This window comes from Argentina silus (genome assembly GCF_951799395.1).
Source record: "Argentina silus genome assembly, chromosome: X".
Classification (NCBI taxonomy): Eukaryota; Metazoa; Chordata; class Actinopteri; order Argentiniformes; family Argentinidae; genus Argentina; species Argentina silus.
The window spans coordinates 2,234,412-2,253,035 of NC_139653.1; the positions used below are offsets into that span (position 1 = coordinate 2,234,412).

At 38.6% G+C, this 18,624-nt stretch overlaps 1 protein-coding gene across 1 annotated transcript; it reads left to right on the forward strand.

The window, feature by feature from the left end:
* Nucleotides 1–5,988: 5,988 nt before the first annotated feature.
* vax1 (ventral anterior homeobox 1) lies at nucleotides 5,989–11,091 on the forward strand (the record flags this gene model as incomplete). The annotated part of the gene is made up of 3 exons (XM_083695015.1): nucleotides 5,989–6,219; nucleotides 8,129–8,316; nucleotides 10,549–11,091. The coding sequence occupies exons 1-3, from the start codon at nucleotides 6,003–6,005 to the stop codon at nucleotides 11,089–11,091; spliced, it is 948 nt and encodes a 315-aa protein (XP_083551141.1). The 5' UTR covers nucleotides 5,989–6,002.
* Between the last annotated feature and the right edge of the window lie 7,533 nt (nucleotides 11,092–18,624).

Sequence of the window (18,624 nt, forward strand, 5' to 3'; positions counted from 1 at the left end):
TGCATAACCATTCTATATTATGCAACCTTTTATTGATGTCATGGAGGGCAACTGTAAAAGCAAACACTACATTTGTTTGTCTGATTGTTGTCTATGGTATAACACATCTAGATACTCATCAAGGTACCAGTCATGGCCAGCACAACAACCAACAGGCTGTTGGTCGCTAATATCAACTTGATAATATTATTGAGCCTCTTTTTCACCTGATTGTTCCACAAGGAATGTTTTTTGCCTCTTGATCTTTCATTCAGTTCTGAGCTCAGGATACTACAATAAAGAAAGCACTTAAGAATCCCTTTTTTATGAGAAAGCTCAGTTCATACACTTGACAATAAGAATATAAGATTATCTCCCCAATAACAAAAAGACAAAACATACTGTAGGGTAATAGGGACATTTGATTAGATGCGGTTCACTGCACTAGATTTATTTAGTGAAGAAGTGCTTGTCTATGATGGTATTGATTTTTTTCCAAGCCTGAATGATGAGTGGTTATAGACAGAATTCTGTGTGATGATTCACTGTTGTGTTTACATACTGTGTGGTTGAAGATGGCTGTAACAAGTCTTGAAAATTGTGAGGAATATCTATACTGTTATTATATGTTTTACTAGGGAATGTTTTCTTTGTGTCTGGTGATAGTGATAGCAGGGAACAATAATCTGCACGTTTATTCAACTTATTGTTGATTTTTCTGATATTTTCTCTCTCCCTCTGTCAGTACAGCATGAGTGAACTGAATTTAAACTGTAATTGATCATTTTTTTGTGTTGCACTGCTCAGATATGTTCCATTATAGACCAAGCATTGACTCTTCATTTACAGCCCTGTGTATTAAGTCTTATTGAATATCCATATCCATTGTTTGTTATGGTTGCAGTGCAGTACAGCACATGCTGGTTTGACAAAGAAAAGGCCTCTCAAGCCGCCTCATTGTAAATGTGAATACGCATGCCGTTGGTCACAAGATGGTGAGGGAAATCCAAAGTGACACCTTGGTTTCACACAGTGGGTATTGTCTGCCTACCATCCCATGATATCTCTGTGTTGAAGCCATTGTGCTGTATTTGTTCAAAGCATGCTGTTACATCACTCTGTGCCAATACAATTAGGCCTACAATATACTTATACTCATTGTACAATGAAGTATAATAAAGGGAATGTAAATAAATCATGGGTCACCAAGAGGTGGCAGAAAAAGGATTGCACATTGACAGCTGTTTTGATATTCTTAAAGTTTAGATTCTGGTATTTAAAAAGAGAGAAAACATGACAGTGTTGATGTATTAATCTGCTCTGCCACCATGAAGCAAATGTGGACCTTGTTTTTGTTTGTACAGTGCTCCTATGTAGTTTTAGATAGCACTCTTTGTTCTGTATAAAGCCTTGGTGTAGTAACTGCCACAGGTGTAATTTGAGCTGTTCCTTTGTATCTCTGAAACAGTTATTTGCCATTGTCAGTCACAGTCTTTGCTTATACCAAAACTTGAGGGCAGCCATGAAAAGAAAAGCCCCATAATGGCAATGAAAATACATCATCTTTTTGAACTGCTCAACAAAAGATGTAATTTCAGGCTCGCAGATGGATTTTTAGGAGTGTTGGGAAACACAGGAGGCCGAGCTTTGGAAGGCAGTGGTGCTCTCTGTTTAACCTCATCTTAACTGTACTGTGTGATGGAGAATTACAGCGGATTACCCCTGCTGTGAGTTGTACCGATTATGCAATAGTTGTGTTGTGTATAGTTGTTGAACACAGTCTACAGAGGGACCGGCCCTGTGATGGACGCCTACCTATTGAAAATGTCTTTCTCTCTCTCTCTCTCTCTCTCTCTCTCTTTGGTTTTTGTTCTTCATCCTCTCTCTCTCTCTCTCTCTCTCACTCTCTTTGTCTTTTGTTCTTCGTCCTCTCCTTCCCTTCATTGAGCTCACAGAAAGAAGAACAGGTCCCACGGAAAAGCTTGGGTAGAACACGGTATAAATTGGCCATGATTATGTTCCCTCATTCCTGTTTATGCAATGAAACGAAGGCATGATTTATTTAAGGGTTGTTAAATGAAACATCACTACAACAGTACCACAAGACATTGAATATCAAGTTATTTTCTTTTTGCATCTAAACTTGACTACAGATTTAGTTAAAGGTGCAATCCTTAATTCATTCTTCAGCCGAATGGCTGGCCCGCCACCAGATGCAAGGACTAACAGTCTGTGATATTGAAATTACAAACAATTAAATCAGTATAATTCTTTGGGTTACAAGAAGGTAAGACAGTTTTACTAAGCTCATTAGACATTTATAAGTCTTATATTTTTCAAGAATCAATGGGTGTATATATATATAATCATTAATTGAAATTACCATTGAACAGCCCAGGTTGTTCCTTTAAGATAGCGGCTACTTGTACTATGTACTGTATATTGGAATACAGCAAATGTACATATATATGTTCAAATCTAGTGAACCTGTTGACTGAGAAAGATTAGCTGACACCCCCACTGTCTCAAAACGAAAGAGTTGCTATTGGAGCAGCAAGGACCTCAAAGAGTCCACCAGAGCCCAACACAAACTTATTAATCCCAATTATTAGCTCAGTTGTCAAACGTGGTCATAATTAAACCCTAGTATACTGGAGTGTAAACCCATGTCTCACAATGTTGAGTATAATTGGGAGGAAAGTTTGTTTTCACAATATCGCTTCGAACCACAAGCATTCCATTCTAAGTCACAAGGGTTTCGACAAGAAAAGAGCCATGTCAAACCAGGATAAAAATTCCTAGCTCGTGCTATGCCGTAAACCTCCACACAAGACTATCCAGCAAAGATTCTTTTGCAGTTCATTTCATAGATAGACCAAGTACCTTCGTACCACAGAGTTCAAGAACAGCTGGCTTTATTCTATGGGGACATTACATTTGTAAATGTAAAACGGTTTAAACTCATTCACCTTAAATGACAATGTTGCTGGCTTCTATCCACTTGGCAGCAACTTACCTTATATGAGAGAACTTAAAAGGTTTTGTTAGAAGGAGCGAGGTTACAGTAGCCTGAAAAAGCCATTATGATGTTGGGAAGCTTAGTAATTAGGCATTAATAGACTATTAAACAGAAGATAGTTCTCAAGTTTGCTTTTGGTTGAACAAGCTGAATATGAAGGCCAAGAGTGTGTCTGCTTTATCAGTGTAAAGGAAATGCGAAAATACAGACAGATGTTGGTGACTGGTCTATGGCTACATCCCTTTTGAGTTATATGCAGAACCCTCCCCACAATTATGTCCCCACAAGGACAGCCGAAGTACCATTTGGTCCTAGATATATTCTAACCTTTCTTTTCTAAGAGTCTGAGAATCAGTGTACCCATTCTAAAATAATTACATCCGTCCCTCAAAATCTGACTCTCATAACCAATTAATTCCTAAAAGCTATGTACCTTAATTCTTATACTGTAAGAATGCATTGTTGTTTTTTATGCTGGTCTGAAGCTAATGCTAGCCTAGAGCCACCCTACAGTAGTGCTAAACCAAGCTCTGGTGAGGGCTACAGTTGGTGGTATGAGCCTCTGTTAAATAATGCTTCTCATTGAGAATGATGCAATCTCTTTTTTTGGGTGGAGTGGAAGGGAGTAAATCTGCACCACAGGATGCAGCCTCTAAATGTAGTTGCTTTGCTTTTGCATCTGATCTGAAGGTGCACTGCTGTGCCAGGAGTGATACCGGGGAGAGCAAAAACCCATTTAGCATCCAAAGCACAACCACAAGCTTCCTCTTCACATCATGGCAAAACCAATCCCACTTTTGTCCAAATTATTATTATTATACTGGTCCTTCACATTGCTCAATATTGAATGCACTTTATTGGGGGGTGAATGTGTTGCCATTCCTTTTTGGATGTATCCAAAGCCTTTAAATGGGCTCATGGTTACATAAAAACATTTGAATTATATCAAACTTTAGCTACAGTATGAAGCCTGTCACTTTGAAAACATGCAGTGGCTCTGTAATTTTAGTACAGTAGTTAACTATTAAAAAAGTTTAAAAAAGAGAAGATTGTTTTTTGTTGCACAAGAGAACACACATTTATGTGCATATTATGTTAAGGCCTTACATTGATATGGACATTGTGCACTACTTAATAGTCTACAGTGCTGTCTTAGCGATATTGCTTCTGATGTAGCTATGTTTTTTCTTGAGATTAGCCATTGTTGGAACCAAGAGGCCACAGTGCACTACATCTATCTACAAGCTGTTTCTCAGGCTGGTGCTCAGCAACACAGCTTGAGAAGCAGAGGTCCCTTTTTGTCGCTTCCTTTTTAGCCCCCCTATTACCTTTCTTTAACAATCGCTCCTTCTCCACTCCAAGCAGCCGCACCTCAAACACTCAGTGAATAAAGTTAGTGCAACATGCAGCCCTTAAACCCAACCCAAGACTGCTGCCAGGCAGCCAAACTTCCAGAATTGTTTGTTAATAGTCCAATTAGATAATTGCCATCTTTCACTCCTTTTCCTCTCTGTTTCCCATAAAGGAATGAATGGTACTCAGGGAGGGGGGCAGCTTGAAGAGGGCTTCTGGCACGGCAAGGTGAAGAGAAGGGCCAGGGAAATGTTCCTTGCACAAGGCCATTGGTTTGAATTGAATCATTGTAGCCTAATCAATGGTCTTATTGGATTACTGGCCACTGCAGTGTCCAGAGATATTGTTGCACTGACAATGAAAATAGCTAAGGGTGGGTGGGTAGTGGGGTGGAAAGAGAGGGGTGTAGAGAGGTGGGGGCCATTCCTGGGGGTGTGTTTGTGTGTGTGTGTGTGTGTGTGTGTGTGGGTGTGTGTGTGTGTGTGTGTGTGTTGTGTGTGTGTGTGTGTGTGTGTGTGTGTGAGTATGTGTGAGTATGTGAATGCAGGGACTAAAGACATGTTTTGTCTGCCTTTTTGTGTTTTTTAGATGTAGGTTAGAATTATGAGTGAAGCAGACTGCTTCTCTGGTGCATATATATGAATTGGGTGGTGCCATGTTAATGACTAGGACCTCAGGGTTGCTCGTCGTTGCTGTCGTTTGACCAGGCTTAGTGACGTGGGACGACACAGGTAACTTAAACACAGTTCCTGTTAAGCAGAGGCGGGTGTTTTTTGGTGAATCGTCTGTCATTGCCTACCACCGATTTTTTTCCATATATCCTCTGTTCCTCCGCTTCTCCCTTACTCTCTCCATCTTAGTCTCTCTCTCTCTCTCTCTCTCTCTCTCTCTCTCTCTCTCTTCACCCACTCGCCCGCGATAGCTGTACAGTGGCGAGAGCTGTGTGTTGCAGAGAGCCGTTCACAGTAAAGGTGATTAAAGTTCGCCAGCATGGCCAGATGACCAACTACCAGTGTGAAAAGGAAAATATGGCTGATCATCTACCGCGGATCGAAGAATGAAGTGGCCGGGAACTTTTTCTGGAAGTGTCGTACCCCTGTGATTGTGTCTGAGTTCAGGGAGGCTTTTTTCCAAGGCGAGAGCAATCATTTCTCTTGATTCCCTTGGCTGAGAGCTGGCTGACAGAGAGGGACGGAGCGAGCAAACCCCTCCATTAAGACCTGATCTATTTCCCCCAAACAATTTAGTGTATTCATGAGGTTACACAAATGTGGAGGCAGCAAAATTACCGTAATCAATTGAAACGGCGAGCGTGCGTCCGTCCATGGCTCTGATTATTTGGAGATCACCTATCAGCTTGATGTGTATGTAACAAGGCGAGGGGGCATTAAATTGCTGTTGAGTTTCAGTGAGAAGTCCATGATCATTGGGCAAGTGAGTCTGGACAACGATAATAGGGCACCTTGGTTGGGTGAGGCAAGTGTTTCTCTGAACATTAGGTAGCTGACTCTGTGGTCTAAAAGGTGCTGTTTTGAAACAAATCGACACTGTTGAGACAACCCAACGGGCAATATTCTCTGTGAGCAATTTTTTCACCTGACAAAGGAAAAAAAGAGGGGGAAGAGAGAAAGGTCCAAGAGGACAAGTGAGTATGGAGGTCAGATACAGCCAAGAGACAGAACCAGCGATGGTGCTGAAGAACGGACTAAAGGATGGAAAAGATGGCAAGGATTCCCAGGGAAACCTCTCCAAAACGTTTCTAAAGGAGCAGCAGGAGTCCTTCTCTCTGTCTGGGACTGGAGAAAACTGCGAGAAGAATCGGGGGAGCACAGGGGACCCAGACTACTGCCGGAGAATACTTGTTCGAGGTGAGGGGACTTTGACTCATAATGCTCATAGTGCTCTATTTGCTCATTGCTTTAGTTTATAAATTATCCACATGGAGAAATAAGATTGTTTTCTATGTGAGATATGCTGGGTTGGCTGAGGGATGTTTTGGGTATTGTATTCAAGTTAATGTTTTCTATGGTTTATGAAGCATAGAAATAGGCAACGGAATTAACTTTTAGTTTTTGAGGCATACCTCTCTAAGGTACTAGCCAAATATGTTTATGGTATAATAGATTGGGGACACCATTTTTGTATCTGTTTGACTTATTTGTCTTTTATATGTCTTTGTTAAAATGACTGATTTACACATTTCTCCTGAGCTCTGTTGTAGTTTATTTTGTTAGTTTTGTCACATGCTCAGAAACAGCTCAAGAAAATTAGGCACCATCACTTAGCTGTGTACTTTAGTCTAGTTTGCAGCTTCTGGGGCATTCTTGGGTGAGAGTGCAATGTTATGCCAAAAAAGGAAAAAACAAAACACTCATACTCTTATCAGATGCACAGTTGTTTTAGTCACTTTTTGGGTATTTTGGGCTTTTATTTGATAAAACCTTGCTGTATTGTTGATAAGTGTAACAGAATAAATGCCTTGTGTCGTCTGTCGTCATGAAATCACATGTTCATGACTGTTTATTCTTTATATAACTCTCCTGACACAGTCCTTCCTTCAAAACTGATTGTATTCACAATCACTTTGTTTCTTTTGAAAATACATTTTATTGCACTGCTGTTATATTATATGTCATATAACCAAAAAATCTTATAAAGCATATCAAATGGAGGATCTATTTTTTACTACATAAGAATATTCACCCACCTTGGTTGTGCATGAATATACACAGGCTTTTATAATAATTGTATTGCAGGTTTTCACTTGGTTGACTTAAGGCTAAGAAATTAGTTAATTATGATGTTGTTTTAGTATAATATTTTGACTGTCAACTGGAAATTATAGCAGAATAACATCACTTAATTTCTTTCTTTTTTTTTAATGTGCAGTTCGTCCAACATGGAGACTGAATGAAAACATAAATTATTGAAATTTCACAACTAACTAAACACTTGATTCAAAACATATGCATTATACTTTCTGATTATAGTCAGGTGGTTCTTCAAGTTATGAATAAACTATTGTCATGAAGTAGCTTTTATATATTTAATTTTTTATAAACATCTTCAGAGTCATCCTATAATAATCCCAAAAAAGATCCCTGATAGTATTGAGTTATTTTCAATGAAATAACAAAAAGATTTCTATTTGAAAATGTTTGTGTAATTGTCAATGTAAGTCAAAGGAACATATTATCAACATTATTTATAGATGTTGTGTTCTTACTGAACAACTTAATTGGCCATATCCAGATTTTGACTGGTTTTGGTGAAGTTGAGGTTTATCGTGGTTTATCCTAGTAATTAATGTATCGAAACAAAGTAGTGTACACTAGATCTTTTGGAAAATATGTGTATATTTATCGCAATTCTGCATCTACATGTGGGTGAAATATTGTAGATACTATGTGTTCAAATAACTAGCTTATCATTTAAAATGTTGCTGACAATTTAGCAACAATACATGAAACATTTATTGTGTAATGTCATTGCATGGAAATGTGTGACGATCTCCTGATTTTCAAGCAATTCAGTACTACCCAGAAAATATACAATATATAGGCCTACAGTATTTTACTCTAGAAGAAAACTAACATCATAGACATGTTCATGTAGCTATTCGCTCCGCACTGTGACAAGCCATCTTTCATTGATGACAATCATTAATGTATTAATTTAATTTTGGGTGTGGTGGTACTAATGAGCCACAAGCCTTTTTAAATGAAACCGTGTTTTTTCGCTGACAAAGCCTCAATGGTTACTTGTTCTTTGTTGCAGACGCCAAAGGGTCCATCCGTGAGATCATTCTTCCAAAGGGGCTGGATTTGGACCGGCCTAAACGAACACGGACCTCGTTCACCGCAGAACAACTTTATCGTCTGGAAATGGAGTTCCAGAGGTGCCAGTATGTGGTTGGGCGGGAGCGCACAGATCTGGCCCGCCAACTAAATCTATCTGAAACTCAGGTAATGCAGGCGACTGTACAGTATCATCATCATCATAACATAGCATTGTTTGTATTCTGCTGATCACTAATAGCTTCTTACTAAAAATCAATCAATTTGAAGGTAATTTAGAACTCAGAATTCTATATTCCTGTGGATCAAACAAACAGCATAGCATTTCAATAGGTTATTATGATCATATACAAACTCATATTTCTTTAATTGTATTTTGCCTTGTAAACTTTACATCTTGGTTCACTGCTATATACTGAAGGGATATAAGTCCTTATAGCTGTGGGGTCAATGAAAGGTCACGCTACGCTCACTGTGGGTGAACTGTATTTGCACTCTCTTATTGCTCCTGACAAGAGATACCAAACTTAGTAACCCTTAAATATGTAATTTAAAAAATCCTGGACTCTGCTTCAGAGCTTAGGCTGACATATTTGCAGCAGGATTTTATTTAATTATTTTAGCTTGCAAGCTGGCTAATGGCATAGTCAGCCACATTTGCCTTACATGTTTATTTCTTGTCATGAATGTTTCAGTGAGACTGAATGAGTTTGACTTTGGACACAGGTCAGTGGCAGGCATTTGGTCAGGTATTCTCTGTTGGTCATAGCATAAGAACACATACCTTTGTTATCATTGAAATATCAATAAACTTAAATGATCAGAGGCCATTCATACTGCCTATAGTATTTGTTAAATCAGTAATAAGAGCCAATTTGGAGAAAAAAAATTTGTTTACTTCCCAACAAATCTATTGTCTGCTTTTATGTTTTGTGAACATGTTTACAATGTCAGTAAACAATGAGTTCTAAACTCTTGTGCGATAGAACAGAATCATTTATTGTAGACCTCAAACATGGTCTCTATTCATAGAGGACAATAGGGTTTAGGTTTTTTAAATGTATTTTCATGTGCAACATTCAATGTTACATGCGACCATGCTCCTTGATTACATTACATCTTCAAATATCTCCTTCATGCGTTGATGAAGTACTTTCTAATGACAGCATCATGAATTTAACATTTTGTTCCGAGGCACTCTTGAGGTGTTACATTAAGAGATAACTGCCATTTGCTGAAGTGAGCACATCTAATCATCTTTATTTGGGATGTTAGCTTCAGAGCACAGCTTTTAAATATAAAATGTATCCTCACAAATAGAATATGTTGACAAATATTCAACAATGCTCTGATGAAGCATTAGGATAAAATTCATGTTAAATGTCACTTTGTTTTTATATTAAATCAATCTGGTTTTCCTTTCGATACAGACAACATGTGAAAAGCTTTTTTGTTGTCTGAGTACATTTCCATTTCCTTAGTATATAGTTTTTCGACTGACCCAATAACGCAGCTCATGAATATATTTAGCTGTTTATGGAAAAGAGACCATACAGTTAGTACAGTATCAACAAGAACATGGAAGAAAGCATGATATTCAAATTTGATTTAAGTAGTAGTACAGTGCAAGATGGTTTATAGTTGATTGAGACACATTCACTCTAATTATGGTCCATATGAAGGTAATCAGGTTTGATTGACAACGACTTGATAGAGGGAGCGATAGAACAAAAATACATGTAGTAAACGGCCACAAATACAAAATCCTATTTCCATTTTTAAATATGTAATGAAACACCGACAATTTAAATGTGGCAAAACAGATATATTTTCTAATCGAACATGTGATATTGAAATGTTTACATTTCTGCCTCAACTAATGGCCTATATATGAACACAATTCTTTTCTCTGTTCATATGAGCGGGAACACAATACTCAAGTGTACATTTAATGTTTTACTTTGTTATCCCCTTGTCCTTATGTACTTACAGTACAGATATAAACTGTCTGTCTGTGTCAAGTCAGGAAAAAACATTCAAGTCATTTTGTAGCAACTTTATCGCTTCATCGTTGGCCTTGTCCTGGAAAAGTAGGCATTAGCTGTTTCTCATGTTTAAATAAATTCACTATGTGCTTTTTGGTACCCTTAGAATCTACCACTACGAACAGATACTGTAGATTCACCTCACTGTTAGCCGCTTCATCCCTAACCCATCGTAATTCATCTGATGTGGGCATGAGAACTAATGATTTCATAATTAGCCACAGCAAACAGAATCATTCAGTCAATTTTCTGCAATCACTGTCCAATTTATATTCTTTTTGTCAGAAGTTCTTGAGTGTCTCTCTTGTTTTTATTCTGGCTCGATTTCTGACTGATTGTCTGTTGTCCCTCCAAGGTAAAAGTTTGGTTCCAGAACCGACGCACCAAGCAGAAGAAGGACCAGGGCAAGGACTCTGAGCTGCGCTCTGTGGTGTCAGAGACGGCCGCCACCTGCAGCGTGCTGAGACTCCTGGAGCAGGGCCGGCTCCTCACCCCCCCCGGCCTGCCTGGACTCCTGTCCCACTGCGGCAGCGGCACCCTGGGCACCGCCCTGCGTGGGCCCTCCATGGGCATGGTCAGCAACGGCAGTAGCAGCAGCAGCAGCGGCGCCAGCTCAGGGACAGCCAGCGGCAGCCCCCCTCTACCCACAGTCACCAGCCCAGGGACCGTGGTGGGCCTCCAGGGATCCCCGTCGGCCCATGGCATGTTCAGCTTCCCCATGCCTTCTCTGCTGGGGAGCGTGGCCACCCGCATGTCCTCCACCCCCCTGTCCATGACAGGCTCTCTGGCCGGCAACCTGCAAGAACTGTCCGCCCGCTACCTTAGCTCCTCCGCTTTTGAACCTTACTCACGATGTCCTAATGGGAAGGAGTCCATGGACAAGAAAGTTTTGGAATGATTTTTTTTTTTTTTTCAGAAAAAAAAAGAAATAATTGTTTTTTTTTATTAATTTGGTTGTTTCCCTGGCTTTTTATTATTGTCTTTGTTCTGTTGGTTCTCTCTTTCGCCCTCCTCTGTCCTGTTTGTGTTGTGGTTGTCGTTCATGTGATCCAACTGCACCTCTGATACCTCTCAGAGGGAGAAAAACAAAGACATACACATGTTTCAATCACACAAAGGGTGATTTTTTAAAGCTTTTGCACTAAATCCAAGTTCATCTCCCTCTTTGGAATTTCAATACATATGCTTGATGGTGCAAATTTCCATCAGATTACATCAGATTACATCAGATTACAAGGGTGCAGAGATTTGAGTTTTCTCACAATCGTTTAGCCACAATAGCAATCACAAAAAGGCTTGTATCTTTTTATGATAACACACCACAAATATTAAGCTGCTGGAAGAAAATTGACACATAAACACACAGTGGTTGACCAAGGCATAGCATGATGGTGTTTTATTATTTGCTTGTTTTGGGGTAGACACATGTCAAAACTGTGCGTAGATGTAAAGACCCTTAAAAAAAAAGAAATTCAGGTGACTATTGAGACAGTTGGAAGGCATAGTAAGCTTGGAATAAGGCCCTTGACAAACATTTTGAATTGACAAAAACATCACAGGTCATCTTCCATTTGCAGATACTCATAAGGAACACAGGGATATGGCATCATGAGGATCACAGGCATTTTGAATGCGATTTACATACTATATGCAGATGTTTTGCAATATTAAGCTACAATAACAGTCTTGTATACCAGTTTGTATTTGTTTTTATGTTTGGGCCAAAACAGACGAAAGGAAAATGTTGTCATACAGTACGATAGTACAATTGTTCTGTGTTAGTTGTTTTCTAAATGGTTTTGTGAGGGTTTCCTATGATTTTTAACATGTACATTTGTGACTTTCATGTCTAAAGATGCAGTATTTCCACTTTTTCATCTGTAATTTTAATACTAGAGTGGTAGTCCTGGTTTCTATGTATACTGTAGGTAACAGAGAGAGCAGATGAATGCCTCCCGGGTGCTGTAGTTGTGGGGTAAAGAGAGGAGGGAGGAACAGAGTTCTGGGAAAGCTTTTCAACTTCATCTTAAGCTGCTTGCATACCAAATTTTGCTTGATGCAAAATTTTAAGAACACAATCGAAACCAGTGCAAAAATCCTTAAGACGATATAGTACCTTTTGCCATATGAGATGTTTTAAGATCTGTCACCATTGTGGAAAGTTTAGAAAATACCCACAAGGTGACTGAATGGAATTATTGTAGTATACAAAGAAAGGAAAATGAGAATTGTACCTAAAATTGTTATTTTATTGTAAATTATTCACGTCTATAATTAATAGATGATTAGTATATCTGAAAAATATGAATGAATGAATGTAATGGAGGGGGGTGATAAATCAATCAAAGCTCTTTGGTACTGTTGTTGTGAAATATATTGAACTTCGTGAAATGTGTGGTGCGAGTGTGGATATATATATTATATATGGCTACAAACAAAGCCAAGTGTGTTTTTATTTCATTTTCTTTCACACATGTATAAATATCCACAGGGGAACCACACGGATAGCAGGTATATGCTTAATATATTCATTTTAATGTCAGAGTACAAAACCCCAGATGTTTCGACAAGTGTATTTTTCTTTCACAAATGCAGCCATGACGATAATCAGGTTATCAAATAGGTCACTGTTATACCTGCTTTTGACAATGTTGTTTATGTAGAAAATACTTGTTTTTGTATTCAAAGAGGTGTTATGCCCTACAGCCTACAGAGAGGGATACTATATCCTGCGTTGTGTTGAGGTGTAGACCTATTGCTAAATAGTCAACTGCATTTACAGTTGTCACGCAACATTACTCTCATAAATTGCTCACACAAGGTGAGAAAGTTTTGAATTCATTACTTCAAGCAAGTAACATAAGGGAATAAAAGATTTATGAATTTGTTTTCATTCAACTATTTCATTTAATTACAGAAAATATTATTTTGAACTTGTTTTCTGATTCAAACTGTGCATCAACGTTCTTCAGCACGATTTTGAGAAATTACCCAAATTAGTAAATTGCAGCAACTGGATAGTTGCTATAATAATATAATAGTTATAATAACATACTGTAGAAGAGGGGAGAGAGGACACACTGCTGAATGTACTATTCTTGTGGTAAAAAATAAAAAGCTTATTTGAGATATTGTTCTTGTTTGAGGGAAAAACCGAAGAAAAAGTAGAAAAGTAGATAATAACTTGAGGGAAGGGATTGAAGGATGGATAGAGAGTTGAAGGGATATTGAAAATATAGTCTGACTCACTTTTGCAAACGTTTCAGAACAAGACGGCTTAACTGTCAAAACGGACACTGAAAAAAACGTACTGTCTGGGGCCAAGCTATAGAGAAAAGAGGCTTTGCACTCTCTGTCTTCAAGAACCCTTGGTGGCCCTTTCAATAGCTGTGTTTTCTATGGACTAGGAAAAAATCCTACTCTGGTTTATGAAAAGAACTGAGTTCAGCCATTCAAAACAGTCCACACAAGGAAGAAACTGTGTCTAAAAAAGCTGTGCCAGTGGGTGTCTAACGCAATGATAACAAAAATGTAGCAGATAGCAGAAATATAGGACTACCAAATAAACACATTATCCACCATGTGGCTGAATGTCATCATACTGCTCCTGTGGAATGGGCTTCTACTCTACCGAACAACATGTGTACAAAAGTGCATGATTGTTCATCAAACAGCTTATACATTATGAAGTGTTTGCCATAGCAGTACCATGTCTAATTTCACCATACACCATAGGCCCAATTTTGCTTGAGAAAAGGCGTGAGCAAAGTTGCCCAAAATAATCATAATATTTAAAATAGACGGGATGGAACATAATCCAATTGCAGTTTTGAATACTGCAGCTAGCCATTTCATTGCGCGCAATACATTCTCACACTGTTTACTTAAAGGTGCTATCTGGAATTCAAATAACAACAAAGTAGTCTCCCTGCCACTTTATTGGTAAACAGCTGAGGGATGGGGCTGTAGAAATGTAACCACTCTCAATTTTACAGACAGAGCTAGGGATGCAAGGATTGACTGACCATCAGTGAGATCAAAATTGAATTGCAACTATACAGTGGTTGTTTACAATCACATTGTTTACAAATGGAATTAAAAAAGCTTATATTGTGGGCTCTGATGGGATATGACAGTTGAACTAAGCTCATGAGGCGTTTATAAGTTATAGTCCTCAAGAATCGATGGCTATATATCATTAATTTAAAAGTCCAAAAATGTATGTAACAATCCCAGATTGCCCCTTTAAATTCTGTTGAATAATCAATCCTAAAACCTTGTTAAAGACAAGGCACCATCAAATCATGCTTTAGTTTAAAGTGTCATTTTAATTATTTTTGGTATTTATTGCACAACTCTCTGCTGTTTTGCTCAAGCAAAATAGAGCGCAATATTGTAATTGGTCATTAGTAAATGTGCTCCAAACTATGTGAGTATTTGTTACAAACTATGTGAGTATTTGTTACATAGTGTCATGGAGTTAGGTTTATCATAGCACCTCTGTCTGGCATACACTCAATGAACTTGGCCTTTGTTAGTCAGACTCTACTTTTTCAATTAAGGGACATTGCATGAGAAGAGGATTTTTGAAATGTATGGGAATTAGCATATACAGTATGTATAATATAAGCAATTTTAGGCTCATAATTCAAATCTTCCATTTTGATCATATACAGTATGCCTCTTTGATATATTGGGTGTTATATTTAGATGCTCATTTTCTAAAAGTAGTCTCTTTTGGCATTTGCAACTCGCAAGTGGACCAGTTATGTAGGTTATCTAGGGTTTTACCAAAAAATTAACAAAGCTGCCAAACATCCAACATGCCAGAATAAGAAACGCTTTGAAAATGGAATACAGTTAATGATGGAGTGAAGTCAGCAATGGAAGCCTAATGATCCATGAGTAGCTTTGACGTACATTCACCTACTCATAATACTATAACTCTCAAGTGTAAAAGCAGTGGGTTAACATGGAAAGGCACAACCTCATTTAGATATAGCATTGCACTTGTACTGTGACAGGCATAAGACACCATCATCTCTCTGCCTCTTATAGTTACATTTTGCAGTGCATGTTTGCCTTGGTTCATGCCCTCAAGTTCAATCTCAGAGCCAGTTAGTACTTAGAGGGTGAGAATGGGGATGGTTCTGTGGCATTGGAAACGGAGGCCCTTTTGTCCATCAGCACTATGAGTGAGCATAGGCAGAGAATCCTACCTTCCCTACTGAGTCTTGGGAATCTCAGTGGAGAAAAAAGAAACCGTTCACATTTATGCCCCCCTTCCCTCCATACCCACCCATTCTCTGTCTCCTCTCGAAGTCCAATTAGACAGAAGGTCGGGAAGGTTTTGTCAGTGGGTGGTTAGGGAGGGGGTGGAGTTGTTGGGGGCGGAGTGTCAGACCACCAGCACATTTCTCTCATCACATGACCTTTCTTAAAGCTCAGGCTTGGGGGGGGTGGGGGGGTAGGCTGCATCCTGTCTGTTTTTTGTTCATTTTGTTTGCCTTGTTCCTTTTGCTATTTGTACATATGTATGGTGATTTGAACATAAGCAGACCTTACCAAGCCTCTCACCAGCGACCCCAGTTCCTAAAGCGTGACATATCCAGAGGATTTCCTCTAGGCCTCCCCAGACTGTTGAGAGACCGCCTACCTTGGACATCCTGACAACCTCATTGAATAATTAATTCAATTATGCAATTAAGGGACAACAACAACAACAACAACAACAACAACACAATGTCTGTAGTAGACTGCTAGACTGAGTACTATCCTCATAGTTTGTTTTCAATTGTCTCAGATTTTATAAGTAAATTATTATCTGCGACAGCAGCAACTATTGATATTGTATAACCACTTTGGTAGCACTTTACATTACAGCTTGGGATAAGTGGGTAATAACATGATAATAACCATGGTAATTACCAGTAATACAGTAACCTTTCAGTAACAAGAAAGACAATTACTTTGTTATTACAAGGTAAGTTGGGTTGCAGTTTCCATGTAATTATTTTACATGAAAGATGCTTGAACAAGGAAGGTAGTTACTATGAGGGGGTATCAGAGCTGGAAAATGCTATATTACCTGTTTCCATTTTGTTCTAGCTTTGTATCCAGTCTTACCATCAAAACTAAGCCCATGGTTTGTTATCCAAAAACAAAATAGAAACAGCTCTAGCTATGATAACACTTTATTTCATAGCAACTACCTTTTCTGTTTTTGGGTAACAAACTATGATCTAAGATGTGATGGTAAGATCTTTCATGTAAAATAATTACATGGAAACTGCAGTCCAACTTACCTTGTAATAACAAAGAAATTGTCTTTCTTGTTACTGGTAACTACAGGTAATTACTGGTAATTACCATGTTATTACCATGTTAATACCCACTTATTCCGAGATGCAATAAAAAGTGACCGAAAAGATACTTCTTCCAAAATATTTAATTATTATGACAATGTCATTCTAGTATTTGTTTTTGTTTTTCTCTCTTTCTCTTACACCTGTGAAAAATATGAGTTACTCAACATGACTTACTTTCCATTAGTAACAAGCTGCCTCATGCCACCATGTTTCAACGCAACTTTTACAATGTTTCTGTATGTTAGGAGGGATGTATAAATGCACCAGCTGTACTCACAGACACTCAACGGAAACCTTTGCAATGGAAGATTCCCTCAAGCAGAAAACTGAATACTGTATGTTTTGCTTGAAGTGCTACAACATCTTAGGAACCCATTGGATTATATTGAAGTGTATTGAGGTGATATGCTCGCTTTTGGAGAACCAAGCAACTGGTTCACTAGTATAGACAGGGGATCTACTGTCCTGGTGGCCTGTGCACTTGGGGAATCGTCTTTATAATAAAGCTTCTCTACTGTATGCGGCTTCTCTTTTTACACAAGTGTCAATCATCCTGTCTGAAAGTTGCATACAGTGTCAGTTTTATCATGAGTAAGTCATTGCTAGTATCTCCCTCCCGGTGACTGTGATTGTGATGTACTTTCATACCATAATCAATTTATGTGCGTGATTCACACTATAGATATAGTACAGTGTGAAATAGACTACTTACCTTACCTAAATACCTAGGAGAGTATTGTCATTATATTAACTTGAAAAGGTACTGTATGTGACAGTTCATATGGCCTGCCATTCTGTGCTGCAGAATTAGTACACGTAGTATAACAGTAGTATCTTCTGCAGACAGCCATTCTTTTAATAGCATTCTGAAAGCATGATGACTCAACCTCATGTTATTTGAGTGCTTTCACATAATTTTTTTCCAGGATGTGGGAAACTATCTAATGTCACATTGGCCTTGGGGTATAAAACATCCTGTAAAATGTGTCATGTCTAGGATTTTTTCTCAATTCAACTAATTTCATAATGGGAAGAGTTGTTCACAGATGCTTTTGAACATGGTGCCATGTAAGCTGTGGACAGACAGCATCGAGCACTGTACCAATATCATACAGTATGATCCAAATGATGTTAGTGGTTCCAACATATCTTCTAACACCAAATGTACAGTAGGCTGGCCTTTTACAAACAGAAAGCCTTAAAAAATACAATATCACATCGATGAATAATCTTGGTAGGACAGTAATGAGGTGTTTGTGCGAAATCATATCCTTTGAACTCATTGTAAAAGACAGAAAAAAACGGATATATTTAAAACGAGGGCAGTGCTCCTGTAGGCGGGAGCCCTTCAGTTGCATTAATTTGCTATTTTTTGTATGCCATTTGAAACGTTTGGATAGGCTCTCCAGAGGCTGCGGGAATGGGTTGTGCCGTCAGCTTCACCACGGCAGCGCTTACCCACTTCAATTTGTAGTGCTTTTTCTGCCATCTGAGAGCTGCGTGTGAGAGCAGTATGTGTGATAAAGAGAGTATGGGAAAAAATAAATGTTGTGTGTGTGTGTGTCTATCTGTCTGCATGTCTCTGTCTGTCTGCCTGTGTGTGTGTGTGTGTGTGTCTGTACAGTATGTGAACAGAGTGAATGTTTGTGACAAAAGAGTTAAAGGGGATTGTTTGTGTGTGTGTGTGTGTGTGTGTGTGTGTGCCTGCATGTTGGTCTTCGCTTACAACCTTTGTGCTGGACGTGATGCATCAAGTGAGACAGGATCAGAGCTTAAAAAAGGAAGAGCAGGAAAGTAGAGTTCTTAAGGGGAAAAAACAAAGTGCAATCATGCCGTTTTACTTGTCACTCAACAGACCTTTGACAATGCTCACCTGGACATTGGTCCTTGTTTATCAAACGACTGTAGAAAAGAGTGTGGATTTGAGTGGAGAAATGGACATATGCAAATGGTCATGTTTGATTTACCAAACATTTTATATATCTCAGATCTGAGCATAAATCAGCATGTTTAACTTGAAAAGCAAACCAACGGCTGCTATTGTTTCTAAAAATCCTCTATGG